The sequence below is a fragment of the Saimiri boliviensis genome, chromosome 13, assembly GCF_048565385.1.
Source record: "Saimiri boliviensis isolate mSaiBol1 chromosome 13, mSaiBol1.pri, whole genome shotgun sequence".
In the NCBI taxonomy this organism is placed as follows: domain Eukaryota; kingdom Metazoa; phylum Chordata; class Mammalia; order Primates; family Cebidae; genus Saimiri; species Saimiri boliviensis.
The window spans coordinates 99,616,652-99,642,931 of NC_133461.1; the positions used below are offsets into that span (position 1 = coordinate 99,616,652).

The window sequence follows — 26,280 nt, forward strand, 5'->3', positions numbered from 1 at the left end:
GTTACAAATTGTGCTGAACTGGGACCAAAAACTAATGTTGCATTTATATTTGTTTCTCATATTTTTTAGGAATGTACCAATATTTGCTGTGATGCTAAAACATGTAAAATCAAAGCAAGTTTTCAATGTGCCTTAGGAGAATGTTGTGAAAAATGCCAAGTAAGATTATTACTTTATTCTATTTTAATAATTACAATTATTTTTGTACAATAACATCTCAGCGATTATGTTAACTGAATAAGCAGTGCAATATTTTTCTTTCTATGTAATATTTACTATTTACCAAGCACTTACTCAGTACTTAATATACATGGCCTATTTAATCTCCCAGTGATCTTTCGTGTAGATATTATTTCATTTGTTTCTGAGGACAAATGCAGGGTAGAAAATGAACAAAATAATATATGGCCACTATTTGTTACAGCCTGGACAAACCTGAGAACGTTATGCTAAGTAAAATAAGCCGTATAGAAAGAAAAACACTGCATACTGATCTCACTTACATGTGGAATCCAAAAAGGTTGAATACATACACACAGAGAGTAGAATCGTGTTTACCAAGGGCAAGGAGGCTGGGGAAGTGGGGAGATGATGGCCAATAGGGACAAAGTTACAGTTATGTAGGATGAATAAGGCTAAAGATCTAAGGTACAACATGACTATAGGTATTAATACTATATTGTGTATCAGGAATTTGCTAAGAGAGATTTCAAGCGTTCTCACCACACACACACCGCTATGTAAGAGACCAATACATCAGTTTGACTATAGTAATCATTAAAAATTTTATTTTTTATTTTTGTGGGCACATAGGTGCACATATGTGGTAAGCATTTCACCACACATACATATATTAAATCATGCACACCTTAAATATAGACAATAAAAAAATGTAAAAATAAACACGGCCACTGTTTAGTGCGATGACCCCAAGTGTGACCAGCTCCAAAGCCAATGCTAGTTACTCCTGTCTGCTGCTGTTTCTCATGCTCCAACGCTTTCTCAGGTCAAATCTCACACTATAGTAATGTGTGTGGTGGAAGAGGTTTTATTCTGAGTAGTGTGGGGTGTCCCTATCTTCAATCTTTGAAGCCACTTCAGGGTGAAATTCTTCTAAATAAGACATGTCATGTTCTCTGTGGTGCTTCTCTGACTTGTCCTGCAAGGTCAAGTTTAGTATTTAACTTTCTGTTGTTGCATATCATCATTCTATATGGTGAGGGTTTGTTTGTTTCTAATTATACTGACTGCTAAGGGCAAAGGACTGTTTCACTTTCACCTAGCACAGAATTTCACACATTTTAAATGATCTATAACTGCAGCATGAATGTGCAGATGGCATACCAGGTTATAAGGAATATTTGGTTATTTTGTTTTTAATGTCAGAGAGAGGAAAGAAAGAAAAAAATCCAAAAGGGAGTAAATTTGAGAACTTAAGTAGTATTCAAAGAGTGTTTAGGAAATGTTATTTGTTAGAGATTACGGTACATAAAAAAGTATCCAGTTTCTTACTGTTTATTTAGGACAATGACATGCACACATGAAACAGATGAAAATATAATGTGTGATCCAATGGCCAGGTTGATAGCATAATGAGACATTAAACTGTTCATGTAAACTCTCACTTGATTTTCAAAATGGACTTGTAAAGTAGATGTTTGATGAGGACAGGGATTTTCAGAGAGATTAAATCTATTTTCTAAAGTTCAGCACTCAGACACTCACAGAGCCAAGATTCAAATCCCCATGACCTAAATCTGAATTCAACTCTTTCCAAGCACATGAAGGAAACACAAGTGGCAATTTGCATTGAAGAGGTCAGAGGAGTCTTGGTGGGAAAAAGGGCTTTCAAACGGACTTTAAAAAACTTTAGACAAAAGGGATTTAGTCATAAAAGAATTTCCAAATGAGAGCACAGAAACAGCAAAGACACAAGACAAGATATAGGCATGGTTTGTCTGTTATCTGGTTAGAAATGGTCTGGCTGGAGCCATGGGTTGAATTTGGAGGATCTCACAGGCTTGGACTGAAATTTGGATTGGATTCTGTCACTGGTACTAAGATATCCTAAGTTATTTAATGCAGTGAAAACTTACCTGCTCCTGTTAGAAAGGGGAAAAGCAAACATGCTTTCAGGAATTGCAGAATTTGTTTTACTAAGGTTTCTCAGAACAAGTAAGAGTAAGATTTGCAGTAATTGATTACAACAGAGTTAACATATCAAGTAAATATTTGGTTATTTCTCCCTCATGATAAGTCATTCTATGGACGAAGTTAGTTGAAAGGAAATAGCTCAGCCTACAATAAAGGGAATAAGGATTAGGAAACTCAAGGCCTGGGAAAGTCTGATCCTGCTGATGTGGTACTTGTAAGCTTATCTCCTTGAATACCAAAGATCCACTTTACCAGTAAATCTCTGAAGCTGCAGATTTAAACTTCCTTGGAGTTCCCGACAGAGATGCATTCAACAAAGGGAGAAATAACTCCCTTTTTTATATCTAAGTTGTTACCTGTTTTTTTTTTTTCCCTGTACTTTTCTACGTTATATTTCTTTAGTGTTTGTAGTACAAATTCAGAAATACTGATTGCTTTAAAACTTAGGGCATAGGCTGGGTGTGGTGGCTCATGCCTATAACCCCAGCACTTTGGGAGGCTGGGGCAGGAAGATCATGAGGTCAGGAGTTCAAGACCAGCCTGGCCATTATGGTGAAACGCCATCTCTACTAAAAATACAAAAATTAGCTGGGCGTGGTGGTGTGCACCTGTAATCCTAGCTACTTGGGAGGCTGAGGCAGAAGAATCGTTAATTGTTTGAACCCAGGAGTGGATGTTGCTGTGAGCTGAGATCACACTGCTGCACTCCAACCTGGGTGACACACACAACTTAGGTAGAAGTGATGTAACAGAGGATGGCTTTAATTTATAATAACAATGTAAACTGAAATGAAATCACACCTCCAACTACCATGCCCCAAAAGGCCAGAACGGAAAATATTATGTGTTGATTTGAGATATTAGGGTAAAGCAGATAGGAAAGAAAAAGGCTTCTATTTTTGTTTTTCTACAGTTTAAAAAGGCTGGGATGGTGTGCAGACCAGCAAAAGATGAGTGCGACCTGCCTGAAATGTGTGATGGTAAATCTGGTAATTGTCCTGATGATAGATTCCAAGTCAATGGCTTCCCTTGCCATCAGGGGAAGGGCTACTGCTTGATGGGGGCGTGCCCGACACTGCAGGAGCAATGCGCAGAGCTGTGGGGACCAGGTAGGAGGACAGACCCTTTCCTCTGTGCATGTGCGAAGAAAAATCATTTCAGATGACTGTTTAATCACGGCCAAAGGACCATTCTGTCCTATCCTTCTTAGCAACTTCAAACTCAAAATCGTGGAATGGTTTTAAGACTTGAGGTTGGTTTTAGGGTTGCTAGATTTACCAAATAAAAATAAGGATGGCTCAGTTAAATTTTAACTTCAAATTAATGACAACTTTTTGTCTTAGCATCAATATATCCCATGCAATATTTGAGGTGTGATTAGACTAATATAAATTATTTATTTATTTGAAATTCAGATTACACTAGGTGTCGTTTTTCTTTTTCTTTTTTTTTTTAAAATCTGGCAACTCTAAGATCATAAACCCTTGGAAATCTCTCTCTCTCTCTCTCTCTCTCTGTCTCCCCCCCCCCAACTTCTGTGTGTGTGTGTGTGTGTGTGTGTGTGTGTGTGTGTGTGTGTGTGTGTGTGTTGGGGGTGGGTGGAACAAGTCCTGGGGAATGGGACAGAAATAAGAAAAGGTGGAAAAAAGAAGAACTCTGGAAATGCAGAAGGGCAATCAAGAAAACTGAAAGTTCTTAAATGCTCACTTTGTCCATAACACCAAAATTTTAGAGACCATATTCTCTAATTTCACCAAGAAGAAAACTTGAAAAATAGAAGTTTACTAAGAGATACCTGAAAATTTGAACGGCAATTTAAATAGTATTAAATAACTTCATTAGAAAGGCAATTTTAGCTCCTATAACTTTCTTGCTTATTTGTGAAATATAAAAAATTGAACACATAGAAGTAGAAAGTAGAATGTTTGTTTCCAGGGGCTGACAGGGACGAGGTAGGGAGATGTTGGTCAAAGGATAGAAAATTTAATTTGAAAAAAAAAAAAAAAAGAAAAGAAAAAGAAAGGCAAGTTTGTTTAAAAAAAAAACACAAAAAACAGTTATCTGGGCTTTCTGCATATGATGTGTATTGTGTATACCCTTTTTCGTGCCATACTCCCTTCCTATTAGTTTCAGATTCCCACTTAAATGACTGAAACAATATTTTAAAATAGAGAAAATGTACATATTCCTAAAAATATTTGAAAGGGGACATTGCATACCAGAAACTTTTCTTAATTCCTGAAAATACAGCTAAAACAAGATTGAGAAAATCAACAAAAATTCCTGACTTGCAATGCACTGTGAAAACAAGGAAGCGGGGAAATTGAGACAGCCCTAGAAAAACCTCCCTGTAAACTCCTCAGTCCTTGACTGTGGTGGGTTAAGAGACAATTTGAGGAGCAAAGCTCAATACCATTAGTATGTCAGGAAGCTCACTGGTGTCCTGGAACCGGGCCTCAGGAATCCTGCTTCCACTTCGTGAATGCGCGAGGTTAAAGATGGAAACAAATCTGACTTGGCTGGTTAAGAGGCTCATGCTTCCTTGGCTAACTTCAATATAAGGCAAAAACCAGGAGAAAAAAATCTTTAGCACAGAGGTGAAGTTCTGAGCATCACCTTTAGTATCTTGCAGTAAATATTAACTGCAAACAATATTAACTATTACCTCCCTTTGTCAGACTCTATGATTAGCCTCCTCCGCAAGTCTGTAAACTTCCTGGGACAGGGACATTGCCTGCGCTGCTCATAGCTGTATTCCCAGTGCTTCCTAGCACAGTACCTGGCTTCAGTAAAAAGCTCAAAATTGTCTACTGAATTAACACGGACCATCTTTATCTGATCATGAAATGGAGAAGACCTCTTCAACCATACATTTAAAGACCGCCATTATAAAAGGCCAGAGAAATCAATTTGCCTAAATAAAATTCCAAATTTTACAATTCACAGAGGATTACAGATTGATTTTAAATTAATCTGGAAAGTTTGAAAAGTCTTGTAACTTTGTAAGTAATTTAAAAATAATTCTTTTGGGCATCAAATCATTCCTAAAAATCAGTTGTAATTCCAAGTATTGAAAATATGGCTATGGCATAAGCAGGCCATCCATCATGAAGAAGAAATACAAATATGTTATAGAAATTAAAATCATTTTAACTCTCCAGCAATATACAAAACCTGAATGAAAACGAGTTAATATTCTACATTTGCTAAGTGGCAAAAGTTTGCGACAGATGTTAATGTTCAATGTCAGTGAAAACGTGACCAAACAACTCCCCTCTTACACTGCTGGTAAATATACAAAGTAACATAATCTTTACAGAGAGAAAAATGCATACACAAAAGTTTAAAAAAAATTTGTACTCCATCTCCTAGCAATTGTACTGAGAAATAATTTATTTATGAGGATTTTTCAGTCAGCAATTTTTAATGATAGTGGATAATTGAAAAACATCTCAAAATCCAAAAAATAAGGATTAAATACATTAAACTATATTAATTCAATGCAATTCTTGCAGCTGTGATGATTTAGACAATTTAATGCCTAGGGAAAGGACAGGCATATTTTTAACTGGCAAGAAATAAGTTATAAAATAGCATGATGCCAGATATATAAAAGATACATTCTGCAATATTAGCAGCAATAACTCTGAAGTCTCAGATTAGGAATATAATGCTTTTCCCTGATTATTCATGACTAATGATTCTTTTATTCTCTGCAGATATTGTATAGTGAAAATTTATAAATTTTACTCAACTACAAATCAAAAAAATGGTAACAAAACTCCTTTTATGATCTTGCACATTGAAACATGAAATTAACTTAAAATATTTTGAGTTTACAAGTCATCATAACAGGTTTAAAGTATTTGTTGAAAACAATAAACTATCTTCATAGCTATTTGCTTATTTTTCACTTAGTTTGCTCTTTGTCAAAGGCTAGATTCAAATTTTCCAAATGTTTAAGACAGAGTTACTTACTGATCTTTAAGGGGGGGCACCTCAGCACAGAGAAGCAGCATAGGTCTCTCTGTGTGACTCAATAGGATTCTTTTTCCTCATTAATAAATTGAGAATAGCAATAAAAATGGTTAGTATTTGTCAACCATGTACTGCTGACCACATACTGTTCTCAGTAGCTCACCTATATTAAATGATTTAATCTTCAAAACAACTCTTTGAGGTAGGTACTATTATAAATAACATGTGTGCAGGTACACATTTATGTGTAAATATATGGTTGAATATACATTCATAATTATATGTACTTATCCTTATTTTACAGATTAGAAAACTCAGGGGTTAAGACATTGCCCATATTCACACAATTACTCAGTCTTGCTTAAAGCCTGAGCTCTTAACCAATGTGTTTCGTCTGATGGAGATCCGAGGAAGATTGCCTGAGACATGAAATGTGGGATGCTTATTTTTGTACCTGGCACATAGTAGTTTATTGTGGAATAATAGATGACTTAAAAGACCATTTATTTACAATTCAAGCCAGCTCATTTGATACCAAATTACTGCAGCCTGTGTTTCTAGGAGTGGCCAATGGAAGTATGCTAAAATAGTATTTTTCTTGTTTTGTATTTTATAAATCCTTTGCCAGTATTGAAATTTTAAAATCTCTTTTCTTTCCAAATATCTCTTGAATCTCACAAATCTATTTTATTTTCCCTCCTGACTATGCCTGGTCCCAGGAACTGAGGTTGCAGCTAAGTCATGTTACAGCAGGAATGAAGGCGGGTCAAAGTACGGGTACTGTCGCAAAGTGGACGGCACACCCATTCCTTGCGCAGTAAAGTAAGTGGTCTTTTCTGAACCTTTCTGCTTTACAGACTAAAGCAATGGTACACTTCCAGCTACACATTCTCATTTATTCCAGGTAAAGGAAAAGTGAAATAGGTCATCAATCATTTGACAAACATTTATTGAGTAACTTCTATATGCCATGTTGTGGGCTAGTTACCGAGTCTAAAAAGACAAGAAATGGGTTCTTGCTTCAAGTACCTCATGGTGGGTGCTTCAGATGACACCAAGCATAGTCATTGTTGAACAGAATGAATGGCTGCGATGGAACATGCAACAAAGAATGGGTCTGGTTAGAAATTTGTCCAGGAATCATAGGCATGGGCAAACACTTCATGACTAAAACACCAAAAGCAATGGCAACAAAAGCCGAAATTGACCAAAGGGATCTAATTAAACTAAAGAGCTTCTGTACAGCATTCCTCAGAGTAAATAGGCAACTTACAGAATAGGAGGAAATCTTTGCAGTCAGTCATCTGACAAAGGGCTAATATCCAGAATCTACTAAGAACTTACACAAATTTACAAGAAAAAAACAATTCCATCAAAAAGTGGGTGAAGGATATGAACGAATCCTTTTCAAAAGAAGACTTTTATGTAGCCAACAAACATATGAAAAAAAGCTCATCATCACTGGTCATTACAGAAATGCAAATTAAAACCACACTGAGATTCCATCTCACACCAGTTAGAATGACAATAATTAAAAAGTCAGGAAACAAGAAATGCTGGAGGTTGTAAAAAAAATAGGAACGCTTTTACACTGTCGGTGGGAGTAAGAATTAGTTCAACCATTGTGGAAGACAGTGTGATGATTCTTCAAGGATCTAGAACTAGAAACACAATTTGATCTAGCAATCCCACTACTGGGTATATACCCAAAAGATTACAAATCATTCTACTATAAAGATACATGCACATGTATGTTTAGTGCAGCACTCTTTGCAATAACAGAAACTTGGAGCCAACCCAAAAGCCCATCAGTGAGACTGGATAAAAAAGAAATGTGGCACATATACATAATGGAATACTGTGCAGCCATAAAAAAGGATGCGTTCGTGTCCTTTGCAGAGACATGGATGAAACTGGAAACCATCATTATCAGCAAACTAACACAAGAACAGAAAAGCAAACATCCCATGTTCTCACTTCTAAGTGGGAGTTAAACAATGAGAATTCATGGACACAGAGAGAGGAACATCACACACTGGGGCCTTTTAGGGGGGTGGAGGCTAGGGGAGGGTAACATTAGGATGTTACCTAATGTAGGTGACAGGTTGATGGGTGCAGCATATCACCATGGCACGTGTGTACCTATGTAACAAACCTGCACATTCTGTGCAGGTACCCCAGAGCTTAAGGTATAATAATAATAAAAGAACTTACTCATGTAACCAAATACAAGCTGTAACCTAAGAACCTGGAAAAACAAAGATTTTAAAATATTGCCCAGGGATTTTCCAGTATAAACGAGATGCTTTCTCAAGCAAATGTTTTTCCTTATATGTTTCAGAGTAAAAATATATATCTACCCACAGGAATAACAGATGCAATGCTTGAAGAGTAGAATTACATAAAGAAAAAAATACAGTAAGAGGAAATATTGACAATCCATCTAAAAAGTTTGTTAGTTTCAGTACTGACATCTGGAAAGCAGTATAGAACAGCACACCAGATGAATTTTAGATTTTTCTATGGTTTATTTTTAATTCTGCAATTTTAAGATGGGCTTTAAAATTCAATTATAGTTTAAACCTTTGTACCTACTATAAATTTTACCTATACAAACTAATTTATAACAAGAGGTTGTACAAGATTAATATTTCCCAAAGTTCGTCTATCGGACACAAATTTAACTGTATGACTGATATTTACCAAACTATAACTTTGAATACAGGGTTGTCCCTTGGGGGAATCTGTGCCTAGACAACCACCATTATTGCTGGTCTTGTGGTTTCTTTTTTATAGGAAATCAGGGCAGATTCAAAAGAGGAAATCATGGGAAAGGCAGTAGGGAAGGGCCAGAGGAAGGGCAATGTGTAGGTGGTGAATGGGAGGAGAGTGGGTCTTGCTATCTTTCCTCTGCAGCCTGTGCACACACCATTGTCCTAGGTAACTTTTTGCATGAACATTACATAGTTTCTGCAATTAGTGACTCAAGCAGTTCCTTCACCCTGCAAACTACCCTCCTAGTCACTCTCTAATAGTCATCAGCTACAGTGGAGAGTTAGCCTGAGATTCCCTGTGCCCTAAAGCCATCCTTCATGGCTTTACCTAAATGATTACAGAAAAGCACGCTCTCATGTTTAAGAGAATATATGCTTTTCTCCCCTTCTCAAACATATTTTCGACAGCTTAGAGGTATCAAAACATCTGATTCCATCACTTTCAGGATACTTTCTCACAGCCCTCTTCTGAGTTCTGTATAAACCAACTGACTTCGATGTTATTGTCTTTTAGTCCTGCTGACAGTAAATTAATGGCTTGATTGAGTGCTGAGCAGTTTAATCTGCAGCTTCAGGAAGACACTTCCTTTAGTAACTCCACTTGATGCCTTGCAGTGTCAAGGGAGGTTCAGCTTTGTACTGACAGAACTATAGTGGAGAGCTGGGCTTTTGTTTGGTGGAATTATTCTGCAGCCAGTTATAGAAATAAATGAGTAACCTATCTGAAGCAAGAAGGACAATGATTTCTCAGACGCCCTCCATGATGTTAGGAGTCCACATTTTATCTTCTAGCTCCATCATCCACATGACCTCCATTTCCAAGTGTTTCAGTCTGTGATGACTTCTCCAGCTATCACACTCCAACGAGCAAAAATAGACACCATTGAGAAACAGAAGATACTTCATTTAAGACTATCCTCTAGAATTGGTGCTTAAGATTCTGTTTTCCTCTCATGGGCCACCAGTTAGGGAACTGGCAAAAATTAGGGCGTACAGGGATCTGGGTGATGCTGTTTATTTGAGCAATAATGTATTGTGCTAACATTTGGGCAACCTATTACTGAGAAATAAAGGAAAATGAGTATAAAGTACAATTAAAAATCTCTGCTACTGGGAAAAAAATACCATCAGTTAAATATCCATAGTCCTAGAGCTGATTTGCATTTATATAAACTGCAATTTGAACCCTGCAATAAATTTTGGCCTTTTCCTCAGTGACGCCATGTGTGGGAAGTTGTTCTGTCAAGGTGGGTCAGATAATGTGCCCTGGAAGGGACGGATAGTGACTTTCCTGACATGTAAAACATTTGATCCTGAAGACACAAGTCAAGAAATAGGCATGGTGGCCAATGGAACTAAGTGTGGCCATAACAAGGTAAGTTCAAACTGTGGCTTTCACTTAAAGTAGTATTTTTTGCTTTGATGTGTTTTGTTGTTTTGTCTCTCAGTTATTTACTACCTGCCTTGTTTCCCAATTTTGGGGTTCACTATGCCTTAATAGAACCCAAAGACATTTGAATTTGGAACACTGAGAAATAAAAACATCACAGAACGTAGTCAACAGCAGCAATAAGCATTGATAGTAACATTCTCAAACACCATGGTGAAATTTGGAAATAACTGCCTCTCATTGTTATTATTTCAAGAAGAGTATCATATTGTCACGCTGTTAACACAGGGTAGCATCCATTTGACTTTCATAGTTGAAGTCTGGAAACTCAAAGTGCCAGTGTATTTGATACTGAGCTTCACTTAAAAGATTTGTACACAATTAATAATATAATGAACTTAATAGTAATATAATGATATGATAAACTTAATCTGAAGTACAAGTACTGTTTAGCCAAGGACCAACCAACCCACAAACTTTGACAATGAGGAGGTTTGTCTCTTATACAAGATTAGAATTATCCTATTTATCTTATTAAGATATCCACATGACCAAAGAGTTCCCCTGATTATTCACTGTGGTAGAGCCCATCCTCAAAATATTATCTATTTACTTAAACTGTTTGGCTATTTAAAGGTATATTTATTCAATGATGGGTCCAAAATTTTCTTAGTGGCTCAGTGTGGGTATTGCTCATACAGTTTTAAAAAGTAAATACAAAAAGGTGAATGAGATTGACGTGGCCTCTGAGCCCCTGGAGCTGAGAATGAACATTTAGAAAAGTTTATACATCTGCTATTTTGACATTAAAACATTAGGTCTTACCTGTAAGAATTACTCACAGTATTTAAACTTCTTCCTTTCCCTAGTTTTTCCTGAAATACATGCCAGCATCAAGGCAAAAACTTTTACATAAAATAAAATCTTTAATTGGGTTTTCCAGGTTTCACATAATAATTTCCTTATGTTTTCTAGTGCTAAAGGAGACATTATCACAGGACCTGGCATGAGTACTGTAGTGCTTGGGCCTTAAGGGAGGAAGGTACTGGGAGTAGGGCAGAATGAGGTTTTCCTGGGTCCAACTGCTCATCTAAGTGCAAAAGACACGCTGTAAGTTCTGAAACTATCTTTCCCTAAGCTCTCTGAATCTTATGACGTTTTAGGTCAGTCATAATAAAGCTAAAGGAATGTTTTCAGCATTAAATGTTGAGAATTGCTCAGTTCGTTCAACCTTTCAGTAGCATAATTCATTAAGCATGCCACTCATGTTGGCATTAAGATCATTTTATTATTGCTCATATCTTAACTTTGTGTATAGTCATTGCTTCTGGGATATAGAGTTGTTGCAATCTTTAAAAATACATAAATGACTAGGTAGAGTTTATTGGTCTTTTTGGGTTGGTTTAACTAAGAGGATACTGTCAGCAACAAATACCATCTCCATTTCCCTTCCTATGCAACAGCCTCCTGGCAAAGTCACCTTAAACAATATCTGCTAGCTCTTCACACAGACCTCAATTTTCTCACCTACGTTCAGAGACGATTCAGCTTCATGTTTTCTACATCACTTTCAGGTTTGCATTAATTCAGAATGTGTGGATATCGAGAAAGCCTACAAATCAACCAACTGCTCATCTAAGTGCAAAGGACATGCTGTAAGTTCTGAAAATGTTTCCTTAAGCTCTCTGGATCTTATGACATTTTAGCTGAGTCATAATAAAACTAAATAGATGTTTTCAGCATTTAACGATGAGAATTACTAAGTCTGTACAACCCTTTAGTAGCATGGTTCAAGGAGAAATTTCTTCTGAGAATCATTTATGAAATGCCTCTCATTCATTCATACTTTTGTAGATAGATGGAAGCCTGGAGATTGGAAATCGAGTTATTCCTGTTTTCGAATGAACTTTATTACGGATGATTAGGGCCTTGAGTTTGTGGTCAGTCTAGCAGGGACACTAACAGGATCATTGCTCCCATAGGTGTGTGACCATGAGCTCCAATGTCAATGTGAGGAAGGATGGAGCCCCCCCAACTGTGATGACTCCTCAGTTGTCTTCCGTAGGTAGCATTACACATCTAACCTGAGAAAATTGCTCTCCTTTTCTAAGCCTTTATTTTATATGAGATTCCATTGCTTCTTTTCTCTCTTCTTGAAATTTCTGTTCTATAGATATTGAATCTACAATATTCATCCCTCAAATTTCCTTAACACCTTTTAATTATATTTTCCATGTCTTTATTTTCACTGCACATGCAAAAAATTTGCCTCCATGTTTATATTTGCAATGTTATTTTAATTTTCCAAATTTTCTGTCAGATTGTTCCATTTTCATAGCAGCCTCAACTTAATGAAAAATCTAATATTCTCATAAAACTCCCTATGAGGTGGGGTGAGGTGCCTCACCTGTAATCCCAGCACTTTGGGAGGCCAAGGTGGGTGGATCACAAGGTCAGGAGTTCGAGACTATGCTAGCCAACATGAGGAAACCCTGTCTCTACTAAAGATACAATAATTAGCTGGGAATGGTGGTATGTGCCTGTAGTATCTGCTACTCAGGAGGCTGAAGCAGGAGAATCGCTTGAACCCAGGAGACGGAGGTTGCAGTGAGCCGAGATGGCACCAGTACACTCCAGCCTGGCAACTGAGCAACTCGTCTCAAAACAAACAAAAACCACAACTATGACTATGATTATTTTTGTACATTCAATTCTATTCTTTGAATTATCTGTTTCTTTTGAGTTGGGTTGTTCTATCACCACGCCACTTGTATTCTGTTGTTCTAGTTTTCTTTAGGATATGTGATGCTTGGTTGAATGTGGAATGGTTGAGCTGGATTAGTTCAGATGGGTTTTCTCTGCATTTTTGTGTGCTGTTGTACCTACAGATACTTCTCTTGAGGGGAATCTGGCTGGGAGCTCTATGGGCAGGTAGGCAAGTCTGCCTATATGTCTCCAGGGTGGGAAGGAGCCAGAATGGGACCCACTTCCAATTGTTATGATGAGAAGGGAGCTTGTCATCACATTTTTTTCCTGAGAGAGCTGCTTTCCTCACCATTTTCTCCTTGACTCTCCTCTGTGTCTGATATAATATAGGTATCTAGAATAAGCCTCTGACTTCCTTTTCATGTTCCTGCATCCTCTGATTGCAGAAACTGAGATAAATTCTTAGGGTTTTGTCTGCAGGTGATTAACCAATCTTGTTGCATATACACAGGAGATTAAGTAGATATGAGTGAGATATGTGTCCCAAATTCAGATTGTTAGACTTTCCAAGTGAGAATAACATTTATTTCTGATGTTTAGGCTATATTTATTCTGTTCCCATTCACATAAATCCCTTAGCCACCACACCCACCTATATTTGTACTTTTAGTAGAGATAGAGTATCACCATGTTGGCCAGGCTGATCTCAAAGTTTTGACCTCAGGTGTTCTGCCAGACTCAGCCTCCCCAAGGGCTGCAGTTACAGGTGTGAGCCACCTTATGTGGAGATTTTCTAATTATTATTAAATTCATACTTAGCATAATTACAATGCTATCAGGGAAATACTGTGTTAAGAGTATGTTGAAATATTTGTATGTATTCTGTCTGTGCGAACCTATGAAAGTACTTCCTTATTTATTAAAATGATTCCCCTTTACTCTGTTAATACTGCAAAATAAGTCATTTGGTTTGTGAACACTGATTTAAGTTTGCAACCTTTGAATAAACCAAACTTAGAAATAATATCCATTTTATATGTTGGTGGGTAAGTTTCACTCTCATTTTATGTTCTTGGGTGATACTGGAATGTGATTTTTTTCCTATTGAAAAAGTTGCTGAATTTTGGTATCGAGGTTATGCTAGTCATATAAAATGCATTGGAGAGTATTCATTTATTTATATTATCTGGAAGAATTTGTATTGTTTGCTCTTATTTTATATTCATCAGTGATATTTGACTGAGTTTCTCATACTTGTATTCTGTAGTATTCTCCAGATATTTTGTCTATCAAACGTTTATTAATTGTCTGATATACAAATTAATCCTAATATTTTGTTTGTTCTACCAATTACTGTGCTAGGAATGTTAAAATTCTCCCACTATAATTGTGAATTTGATCAGTACTTCTGGCTGTATCAGCACTTACATACTTTGAGAGCATGTTATTATGTACCTACAAGGTTAAAGTGTTGCATCTTCCAAATTATTGAACAGTGTATCATTATAAAATGGTTCTGTGTATCCCTAGTATCTCCTTGCCTTTTAAAATCTTCAGTTCCTGGAGGCCATATAGCTGTATTTCTTTTGATCTTTATTTGCACTGGAATAACATTTTTCCATATTTTTATTTTTATCCTTTCTGAATCATGTTTTAAATCTTTCTTTTCTAAAAGAAAGCATGTACATGTATTTTTCAGTAGTACTCTCACATCTTTGGTTTTTGTTTCTTTAACTGAGGTACATAATCCATTTAAATTAAATGTAATTACTTATATACTTGGGTGTAAATCCACAATAATATAGTTTTTATTTTTCTTTCCTGTTTATGTTCCCTTTTCTCTCCCTTTTTATGGACTTATTGAGTCTATTATTTTGTTAACTTGGATATTATGCATTTCTTTTACATTATTTTAATGATTATCCTAAAACTTCCTTTTTTTTAAATAGACTTTCTTTTGTAGAGCAATTTTAGGTTCACAGCAAAATTGAACAGGAGGTAGAGCGGGTTGCTATATACCTGGCCTACACAGGTTCCCTCACAGTCAAAATCCCCCACTCCTGTGGAGTATTTGTTGAGTGCAAATACTCCATAAACCTACATTAACATGTCATTATCACCCCAAGTCCACAGTTTCCATTAGAGTTTGCTATTGGTTCATTTTCATGTCTTTCTGCATTTCTCAACTTCTGTGTAGGATCATTTTCTTTTCTATCTCTCTGGGTTCTTGCCCACTCACTAATGTCTACAAAGTAATTTTATCTAACTTTTAAGTGCTTTATTTTTAGGAAGGATTTGTTTGCAAATAATTTAATGATTATTTTTAAGAGGAGGGTAGGTCTTAGTTTCCTAGTCCACCAGTACCACAAACAAGAAGAGGCTGCACTTACTCTTCAGTGATTTCTGTCTTCACCTGCAAACCTTACTGTTTGTTGTACTTCCATCTGTCCTATGTCCCAACTTTAGCTCCAGACTATGTCTTCTCAAGTTCAGGGTGTTTCTGAAGTACTGCCAAGTCCCATTTATTTCCTCTGCTAAAATATCATTCTTTGAAAATAGTTACAGTTCTGACATTAGTCCAAGTAAGTGTATATTTTTCATTCTGAAGATATCTACACTGTAACAGAATGCTTCACTGTTTGATTTTCCTTTGACTTTTTGGATAGGAATTTTATGGAATGTGGAGAGTAGTGAATGTTTCAACTGAAGTCATTGTCTTACCTAGAATTCTGTTTCTGATGTGCCTATCTCTATCTGTATGTGTGTGTGTGCTCACACTTGTGAACTTTTCTTGCATTAATACTAAAATTAATCTTGCTATTTGTTTGCTGATTTTAGTAATGAGAGTGGTAACTGTTGGCATTGCTCTTCAATCTTTTACTTCTCATTCTCTTGTGGTTTCAGATTATTGTAAGAGAAATGAACAACTGAGATCGCAAAAGACTGAAGTTTTTGCATTCATTATTTAAATTCATCAATAAAAGAAAAAGCACCACGGGGCCCCAGGAATATTTGTTCAAACCATTTCCTCATTCTCGAGGTCACATAACTTCGTTTCTGTCCATATTAATTCCACTGTGGACCAACATCAGTGGAACACTCAATTATTTGTCTCTCAGTTCCCTTAGTCATACCTCAGCTTCTTATTTCCTACTGACAACAATGTATCTTCCAAGTTTTCGTTTCTTTTTCTGTTTTATTTCAAGACTGCTTCTCAAAATATTTTATTTCTTCTTTGTCATCTTCCCTACTGTACATTCTCTTCTATTCTCCCAGGCCATTTTCCAGTTGTTACAAACATTATACCTTCTAAGTATTATCAATATTATGATTTTTTTTACTTATTTCATGTTTAATGTTTCCTATAGATTTTATGTATATTTCTTCTATCTAAATATTAATATAATAATGCTGATCAAAATACATTTTCATTTTACTGGCTATGGGAGGTTTTCCAGGGAATGTATATTCATTAGAGAAAAGGGCAGCTGGAACACGTGCTAAGGAAAGAAACAAGGACTAGTGTGATGGGCAGATGTGTGTTTCTGCAGTGCTCAGTGGGCCTCTGTTCTCTGCTGCAGACTTCTCCATTGTGGTTGGGGTGCTGTTCCCAATGGCAGTCATTTGTCTGGTGGTTGCTATAGTAATCCGGCACCAGAGCTCCAGAGAAAAGCAGAAGAAAGATCAGAGGTGATCCTTTATCTTATATTGCTATAGAGACTCTCTGACCCCTTTTCTACTTAAAATTCAAGGATATAACCTAACCTTTCAAAGTGATTTTTGGTTTACTTTTAATATTCAGAAATACATGCATATACAGTCTTTTTGGACCAGAAGCCGGCTTTCCTTTTAACTGAGATATCCTTTGCAGCAAGAAATGGGTTTTTTTCTTCTGTTAGTCATCGTATTCATATTTAACAATGAGTGATATTAACTCTCATTATGACTGATTTTTCAATTTACTATAAGAGTATCTAGAATTAATTGATCACTATATGATAAACACTGTGCTAAGCCCCACACATTTTTTTTTTTTTTTTTGAGATGGAGTCTCCCTCTGTGGCCCAGGCTGGAGTACAATGGCAGGATCTCAGCTCACTGAAACCTCCACCTCCTGGGTTCAAGTACTTCCCTACCTCAGCCCTCTGAGTAGCTAGAATTACAGGCACATGCCACCACACCTGGCTAATTTTTGTATTTTTGGTAGAGACAGAGTTTCACCACATTGGCTAAGGTGGTCTTGAACCCCTGACCTCAAATGATCCACCCGCCTCGGCCTCCCAAAGTGCTTGGATTACAGGCATGAGCCACCACACCAACCCTGTGCTAAGCATTTTATATCTTCTTATCTCATTTAAACTTCTCAAGAACTTCAAAGTGGTTATTATTAGTTTCATTTCACATATGAAAAGGGTTTTACATTAATCCTTACACAACTTTGCAAGACTATGAACTTCACATTTTGATAGAAGTGGAAACAGGCTCAGAGAGGTCATCAAACATGCTTTTAGTCATGCAGAGTAAGTGGAAGAGCCTGGGTTGATCTTACAAACATGATTCTGGCACAATAGTGTTTCGTTTTTGTTTTTGTTTTGTTTTTGGATTTTTAAAGACTGATTTATTCGCTTATGAGTTTCTTTTTAAATATTGAATGAATAAGTTATTAAAACAATATAATTTAGATAAAAATTTGGATTCAACACTATCATTTTTAGAACTCAGGGTTCTATAGAGAACAAAAATAAAATTTCATGTACCGATTATGAATTACAAGACAATGAACGAGGCTGACAGGGAAGTAAAAGCTGAAAAGTGACCCAGGGAGCAGATAAAAGACAAGAAGGACACAATGGGAAAAGACAGCTGGGAATCTTGTACAGAGTTTCCCTGTCATGCTGAAGGAGCTGCTAAGTCAATTGACATAATGTGTTTGTCTATTACAGGCCACTATCTACCACTGGGACCAGATCACACAAACAGAAGAGGAAACCCCAGACGGTAAAGGCTGTCCAACCTCAAGAGGTGAATTATAGTTTGGACTGTGATTACCATGGCCCCATTTTGTGTTTCTCTCACTCTCTTAGACCACCTACCTATCATTTCTACCCAGAAGCATTTTGCAATTACACATTCAGAAAAGTCTCCTTTGCCTTTTGTTAAATGCAAAACAGAGTCCCTAAAATGCAGAGGCTACTTTGCTGGGGTTCATGACATGCAAACAGAATAAAGAGAACAAAGAAGGCAGAAAGATATCTGTCTGTCTTTGTCTCTGTCTGTCTCTCTCACACACACATTCCCTCTCGCTCTCTGATTCTAGGTTATTTCTTTGCAAATTGCCTGGTAGATACAAAAATATGTATGTCTGTAACACATATAATATGTATAGCCCTAACGTCCTACTCATGTCCTGTAAATATAAAGATTTTAGCCGAAGTTGGTTAATGTTAATAACACCGGTTATAATTTACTGATGAAAACTTTTCATTACCGCTCTGGGAAATATTTCTGTAGGATATACCAGCTGGACCACTGTGACTCTAACTGTGTCAGAGTTCGTTCCAAGCTTCCATGCCTTAAAAAGACTGCTTACTTAAAAACTGTGCCTGTGAAACTAATGGCTCATTTTGAAATATTCATTCTTCTTTTCAGATGAGTCGGATGAAGGCCCATGTGTATGATCTGCCATTAGAAGGCAATGAGCCCCCAGCATCTTTTGTGAGTTAGCAACTTCTCTTAAATGTCACCCTAGTTCAATCTCCAGGAAATATCAGTGAAAGTCTTAGCCAACAATGCTGCATTATTTCTTCAGGACAATAGTGAAATCTATGTGAATATTAATATAAAATACAGATTCTTCTGCAAAACTTGAAAATATAAAATGTGAACATGTCTGTTACTCGATGCCAACTTAGGACAAGAAGAGAACCAACCTATTTAATAGGGTACCACTGCTGTTTTCATCGGCTCGGCTGCTGTAACTAAATTAGCATAGTCTGGGTGACTTAAATAATGGATATTTAATTCTCATATTCTGGAGACTGGGAAGTCCAAGCTCAAGGAGCTGGCAGAGCCAGTGTTTGGTGAGGCTGCCTTCTGACTTGTAGACAGCTGCCTTTTCATTGTATCCTCACATAGCAGAGAACATCTCTCTTATGCCTCTTCTCATGAGGGCATTAATCATATTATGAGAGCTGCACCCTCATGACCTCATTACTTCCAAAAGGCCCTACCTCCAAATACCATCATTCTGGGGATTAGGTTTTCAACATATGAAATTGTGGGGTGATGCAAACATATGGTTTACAGTAATCATCTTTATCACATATCTGTTGGCATTGGACTTCTGTCTCAATTGTGTGTGTGCAACTAAATGAAAGCAAGTGAATGCATACGTTTACAATGTTCTCATGGGTAGGGTCATGGCTTATCCATTTCTGGAAATGATTTAAGCCTTTTCTTTAGGCACACCTATTTTCAGGACCCTCTCTTTGAATTTAAATTTTTTATCCTTTTCCTAGCTAATTACAAAGCCAGATTTTCCACCACCACCGATTCCTGCACCTATATCATCATCTTCTTTCCTTGTAAGTATCAGATGGTCACTGGTGATTTTTTAAGTATCTCTTCTGCTTATTGTAAGTATTGTCTGCAAATCCATGGGTTATTTATCAGGATGTGTGCTTTTGAGGTTAACTTGAGATACCATAGCACATTTGCCCCAGGGATATGTAAAAAAGGAAGGCCTGCTTACTATGTATAAATTAGTATAGGTATTGATTTTTTATTATAAAAAATAGTGTTACTGTTACATAATTATTGAGAAATGATAAATAGGTCTGCTGGGTGAGGTAAATGGCTCCTTCAAAGATTCATTTCTAGACATTTAAGAGGAGATAAAATTTTATTATGTGATAATTAACTTTACATATATATTGTAGATAGAATAAGACCTATTATTAGTCAGTTTTCTGTAGGAGGTAGGGTATGAAAAAGAGGTCAGATAGAGGCAAATCTGTGATAAAAATCAGGTGCTCATGAAGTAAGAAGCACAGGACATTCCGTCATTAAAAGGCTCCCGAGTATGTTTCTTGTGCTTGGCATTATGCTGTGGGTAAAACAGCAAGACCTAAATTTCAGTTCCTTTTTTTTCCAAAAAATTTCACATTTTAGTGAGAAAGCAAGTGATATAAAAATGGAGCCCTTAGGCTGGGCATGGTGGCTCATGCCTGAAACCCCAGCACTTTAGGAGGCTGAGGCTGGCAGATCACCTGAGGTCAGGAGTTCGAGACCAGCTTGACCAACATGAGGAAACCCTGTCTCTACTAAAAATAAAAAATTACCCAGGTGTGGTGGTATATGCCTGTAATCCCTGCTACTCGGGAGGCTGAGGCAGGAGAATCATTTGAACCCAGGACGTGGAGGTTGTGGCGAGCTGAGATTGTGCCACTGCATGCCAGCCTGGGCAACAGGAGTGAGACTCTGCCTCAAAAACAAAACAAAACAAAACAAAACAAAACAAAACAAAACAAAACAAAACAAACCAAACAAACAAACAAAAAAAAAAACGGAGCCCTTAATTATTTGTAGTATCACCCAAGATGAATGACACTAACAAGAAAAATATGGTGAGGGGAAAGTCAACAGGTTCAGAGTAGCTAAAGTAGGATGAATATTCATTGGCTGAAAGTTGGGATTTGAACTGGACCCTGAAAGTTGGGCAGAATTTAAATGAGTGAAAAAGAGGTTAGGAATAATTTCATTGAAGAAATAACTATAGCTAAGATGGGACAAGCATAGCATTCTAATGACATATGACATGCCATTGTTTTTATAATCAATGTAGCATAAAGACACAAAAGCACTTCCCTCTACTGTTTTCAAGGATAGTCCAATGTCTACACCAAAGGTAAGAGATGTATAGACAAACTATTATTTTCTTGTATTATAATTTCCTACTATCAAGGAGAAAAGAGTCACCATGTCTTTTTAGAAGAAATTTACAAATAAAAGTATCTGAATGATTTGGAGATGAGCTGACATTAACGTCTTACTTCTGAGTATGGCCGATAATTAAAAAGAGGGAAATTAGAAGGGTCTCTGCCAGAAAGCTATGTAGACGCCTATATTATTTATTTTCTCAGAAATATTCCCCAAGGATGAATATGAGAAGAAATCTCCCATAGAATAATAAGTATAGTATTCTGTAACTCTCCTCTTGGTTCCCTACCTTCTCCATATTATGCTAATTGCCAGATAAATATTTACATCTTAGTGTGGTGTTTTTCTCACTCCCTATCCTCTTGCATTTCCACTTCTTCATTTTTGCTCAAATAACCTATGAAATAGAAATTGTGACTTTGCATAATTTCTTCATAGTTCAAAGTTTCATAATAGAGAATATCTAAATTTTTGGAGGAAGTTGATGATTTAAAAGTTCTATCTTTTTTAGGGCTCAAATCCAAAAGCATGAAGTAACAACTAGCAAGAACTCACAGCTAAATTATCAACTTGGAAAAGTGGAAAATCTAAATGACAGAGACACATACTTATTTCGCATTAGTATTGCTCTTGACTCAAGGAGGCTAACATTTTTTGATTCATGTTATACTTTGAAGAGACCGAAGAAAATTTTCAAGAGCGAAATATGCCTGAGAACCTTTGCCTGAATTTAAAATTTCAATTATCCACACTTATAAGAAGGAAGATGATTGTAAAGAAATATCTCTGAAGTTAAAATCTTTAATAGGAATTGATTCATTCTCTAATGAAAACAAAACAAAATACATCACACTAATCTTGGAGGAATGAGAACAAAATTCTACATCAATTATTAAATGAGTAGTAACATCCCAATCATTTTAACCATTAACTTGTCAAATTAGAATCTCAATTAAGAAAATGATGTAAACATTGTGTGTTGTGCATTTCTTTCTTACATTAGCTTCTGAAATCATTATTGGCTATATCATCTGAAGTTTCCTACACTTGAGTACAACTTTGAATTAAAAAATGTTTTAGCATATATATTTGTGTAATTACTGGCATGGTTAAAGTGGTGTTCACTTTCTAAATTGAGAAAATTTTAGTTAAATTAATAAAATAAACCAGAAGTTTCAAACTGGTAAGCTGCAGGACATGTTTGGAATGCAAATGTATTTTATTTGGTCTGAATGATACTGGACACACAGTACTTTTAAATGTTTTGAATGTACTGCTAATATTTACAAATTGAGAGATCTTGCATAAACATCCAGATTCCCAGCTTTGTCAGATGTAATCAAAAAGTAATCCAACTCTTTTTCAACAATAGAAGCACATTGCCTATATCAACCATCAGCTTAGTTGATGGGTAATGTAGCAAACACTATGGGTTGCCAGCAAAATAACCCCCTTCTTCCTGGCTTTTAGAATCCCAATTTTGTTCACCTGCTCACTTATAGAAAAGAATATCCTAACCATCTTGTGGTTAAAACCCTATCCATTTAAGTCAATTATAATAACCTCATTTTCCCGTACTAGTGGTTGCCTTGGAGATGATTTTATAATCCTCCCCCTTTTTTCCCAGTAAGATGAGAAAAGAGTTATTTCAAAACATTGCTGGAAAATATTTCCTCATCCCTTTTTCTGGATATGGGCATCTGAATAGTCTATCTGGTACTGCTGCACTCCACACTGCGATTATGAAGTCTGAAGAAGATACAGCAGAAAGATGAAAAGAATAAAACCTGACCTTTCAGTGATGTCATTGATCTGGTAGATTAATGACTGCTGGAGTTACCTCACACTTTCTTAGTACTCCTTGTTATAAGAGCCATTAATTTTCCTTGTTGTTTAAGCCATTTTGAGTTAAATTTTCTCTCACTTTAAACAGAGAACATCTTACCTATTAAAGTAGCTGTTTCTGTAATCAAGGAACATGCTTTAGTTTAACATCATAGGTACAGTTTTTCTTGGATGTTTCTGCTTCACCCATTTCCATCACTTAACTGGTCCCCACAGGCCTGTCTCTTCATGAGGAACTTTATGGTTCATTTACCCTTGCAGTATGAGGTTCTAGATGAGCTCACTCTGGCCTCAAAGGTGAAGCTCAATCCTCAGGAAATGCAGGGTCTACTGTTCAAATCACTGTCAAGGTTAGAGCCTTTCTTTCCATGTGGCATTTGCGAACAACTTAAAATGTATAGCTTTAACTGCCTTGTGAGATTTTGGAAGACCCTCTTCTGAACCAGAAATAAATCTCTATTTCCTGGAAAGCTATTATGTACTTGTGACCAATTCACAAAAACTTTTTGCTTGCTTTTTAAATTTTAATACCTGTCCCCAGTAACAGATTCGCCTCATCAGTTTTTATACTGATGGAATGAAAATCTTAGACCTATGATTCTCCAACTAGCCAAGTACCACAACCTAAGCAAAAATAAACCATACACTATCAAGCAGTGGCATATGAACATTCCCGTGAGTTCCTAAATGATGTCAGTAGGTCCCCGATGTAGGCATATCATAATTCTTATATGAAGAGAAATAACTGCAATACAATGACAGAGAAACCATTATTTTATCATAGGACTTTGAACCCAAGTCCTACAAACTTTCCCTTTGAACTGAACTGCAGAGTAGTTTAGAACAGACTTTGATTTCACAATACTGTCTCCACACTTGCATCTGCAACTTTCTAACTTTATGAGAATTCCACCTATTTGACATTTAACCACCTCAGATATGCCACCAAGCGTGCTTTTTTAATCACTAGTCATTTTGCCTTCTCTGCATTTTTAGAACAATGAAATTATTAGGTTAAATTATATTTTTATCCAGTTACTCTGAGATAACATAGTATTGTCTAGATACTTATTACACCTCCCCAAATTACTGCTTTTATATGGGCTTTGGGAATACTTTTAGCTTTTTATAAAATAATGAAGTATGCATGAAAAAGCAAGCAAACTTTAGTTGGTTGCAAACTGAGAATATGGAGAGGATTATTAATATTTTATTACTCACATTGGAAGTAATGACTACTATGTGGTGAAAAATTGATGGTGGCCTCTTGCCAACAGCCAGTAAGAGGAGGGCCCCCCCCCGAGTTCAACAACCCTCAAGGAATTGACATCTGCCAACAACTACTGAGTAAGCTTGGAAGTAGATTGTTTCCCAGTTGAATCTTGACTGCAGCCTTGTGAGACACCCTGAAGTAGAGGATACAGCTACATTTTGTCCAGATTCACACCTACAGAAACTGTATTATAATTAATACGTGTTTTAAGTTGCTATGGTTTAGAGATATTTGTTATGCAGCAGCAATAGACAGCTGATACAAAGAAGTAGAGAACAAACATTTTTTATTAGTCCATTTTCACAGTGCTGTAAAGAATACCACCTGAAACTGGGTAATTTATAGAGAAAGGAGATTTAACTGACTCAGAGTTCCATGTGGCTGAGGAGGCCTCAGGAAACTTACAATCATGGTGAAAGAGGAAGCAAGAACATCTTACATGGTGGACAGCAAGAGTGTGTGTGTGAAGAAGGAACTGTCAAACACTTTCAAAACCATCAGATCTGTCATGACAACAGTATGGGGGAAGCTGCCCCCAATCACCTCCTACCGGGTCCCTCCCTCAACATGTGGGGGTTATAGGGATTACTAAATGAGATTTGGGGAGTTGGACACAGAGCCAAAGTGTATGCTTCAAATGCTCCAGATAGGTTTAGGCAAAATTAACAATTATATTTAATAGACTTTCATCATCGCAAAACTTTTCTTCCTTTCTTTCTCTGTGTCCCTAGTCTCTCCCATTTGTTCTTTCTCTCTCTTTTTTTGAGACAGAGTCTCACTCTGTTTCCCAGGCTAGAGTGCGGTAGCACTATCTCAGCTTACTGAAACCTCCACCTCCCAGGTTAGGGCAATTTTCCTGTCTCTGCCTCCCAAGTAGCTGGAATTACAGGTACAGGCCACCATGCCCCGCTAATTTTGTTCTCTCTTTTTTACAGGCACTGACTATTGGCTTGAAATCTGATAGCCAGTATTCTCATTTATCGTATTTTTTTTCACTTTCATGTATTTCCTTGGTATTGTTGGATAATTCCTTAAGTTTTATCTTCCCAATTACTGCTCTTTATGCTCTCTACTAGCAGTCTTCCTCTTTACTCATGTCAAAGTATTTTATAGTTGTTTCTCCTGTTTGCTTAGTAACATTTTCTTCTTTCCTATCAGTGTAATTTTATAAAGGCTAACCAATTCACTGTTTTTAACTTCCATTTCCAGATCTCATTTTAAAAATTAAACTAACAAAACAAAATATGTGTAAACTTTATTACTGCTTCCCACAGAAACACATCCTTTCTCAGCCACCTGACTAGTACGTTCCCCATCTTTCAAAGACACCATTATTTCAGAAGTGTTACATTGCTGTTTTTCAATTGGTGCATCCAATGTCATTAATATCAGGCTTTTAATATCCTCTCATTATATGTCTTTGCCCATATAATCTATCTCTTGAAATCAAGCTAAGTAATTTACAAACACTAGCATCTGGATGTAATATGGAAATGGCTGGAGTGATGAGCAAGTCTTGCATGTTCTTTTCTGCTCAAATTTATTTTCTCTCCAAATTGGTCTATCAGGGCCAAGCCAGGAGTGGCACAGCTCTGTTGGAGATACTGAGATTCACCTTGTCAGGGAAGATTCCAACTCCAGAGAAAGCACCTGTAACAAAATCTGTAGCCACATTGGCACATCTGCCCTTGAATTCACCTTGTCTCTTTTGCTGCTTCCAGAAAAAGGCCTTCCCTTGACAATGTTAGACACTTTTTAGCAACTAGGCCTTGGTGCCCAACACTAATACAATATCACTAATACTGTTAATAGTATGTTAAACAAATAATATTGTAGACTGGATAAAGAAAATGTGGCACATATACACTATGGAATACTATGCAGCCATAAAAAAGGATGAGTTTATGTCCTTTGCAGGGACATGGATGAAGCTGGAAACCATCATTCTCAGCAAATTAACACAAGAACAGAAAACCAAACACCACATGTTCTTTTTTTTTATTGCATTTTAGGTTTTGGGGTACATGTGATGAACATGCAAGATTGTTGCATAGGTACACACATGGCAGTGTGGTTTGCTGCCTTCCGTCCCCTCACCTGTATCTGTCATTTCTCCCCATGCTATCTCTTCCCACCTCCCCACCCCGCCGCCCCTCCCCCATTTCCCCCCAACGGACCCCAGTGTGTAGTGCTCCCCTCCCTGTGTCCATGTGTTCTCATTG

General features: G+C 36.8%; 1 protein-coding gene and 1 long non-coding RNA gene across 6 annotated transcripts in view; one reads left to right on the plus strand and one right to left on the minus strand.

The window, feature by feature from the left end:
- The window catches only part of ADAM28 (ADAM metallopeptidase domain 28), a 63,728-nt gene extending 41,512 nt beyond the window's left edge, over positions 1 to 22,216 (plus strand). For 2 of the 5 annotated variants that reach the window (XM_010347742.3, XM_074384071.1), the window contains 12 exons: positions 70 to 159; positions 3,068 to 3,263; positions 6,852 to 6,954; positions 10,122 to 10,281; positions 11,871 to 11,951; positions 12,279 to 12,357; positions 16,584 to 16,692; positions 17,946 to 18,024; positions 18,652 to 18,717; positions 19,521 to 19,586; positions 20,846 to 20,908; positions 21,452 to 22,215. In XM_010347742.3, the coding sequence (XP_010346044.3) occupies positions 70 to 159; positions 3,068 to 3,263; positions 6,852 to 6,954; positions 10,122 to 10,281; positions 11,871 to 11,951; positions 12,279 to 12,357; positions 16,584 to 16,692; positions 17,946 to 18,024; positions 18,652 to 18,717; positions 19,521 to 19,586; positions 20,846 to 20,908; positions 21,452 to 21,472 (1,113 nt within the window). In that variant the 3' untranslated portion in view covers positions 21,473 to 22,215. Of the gene's footprint in view, positions 1 to 69; positions 160 to 3,067; positions 3,264 to 6,851; positions 6,955 to 10,121; positions 10,282 to 11,870; positions 11,952 to 12,278; positions 12,358 to 16,583; positions 16,693 to 17,945; positions 18,025 to 18,651; positions 18,718 to 19,520; positions 19,587 to 20,845; positions 20,909 to 21,451 lie in introns of those variants that run through there. The other 3 variants (XM_074384068.1, XM_074384069.1, XM_074384072.1) reach the window with 3 other exon arrangements.
- The window catches only part of LOC141580869 (uncharacterized), a 602,033-nt gene that overhangs the window by 47,157 nt on the left and 528,596 nt on the right, over positions 1 to 26,280 (minus strand). The gene's annotated exons all lie outside the window — the stretch shown is intronic.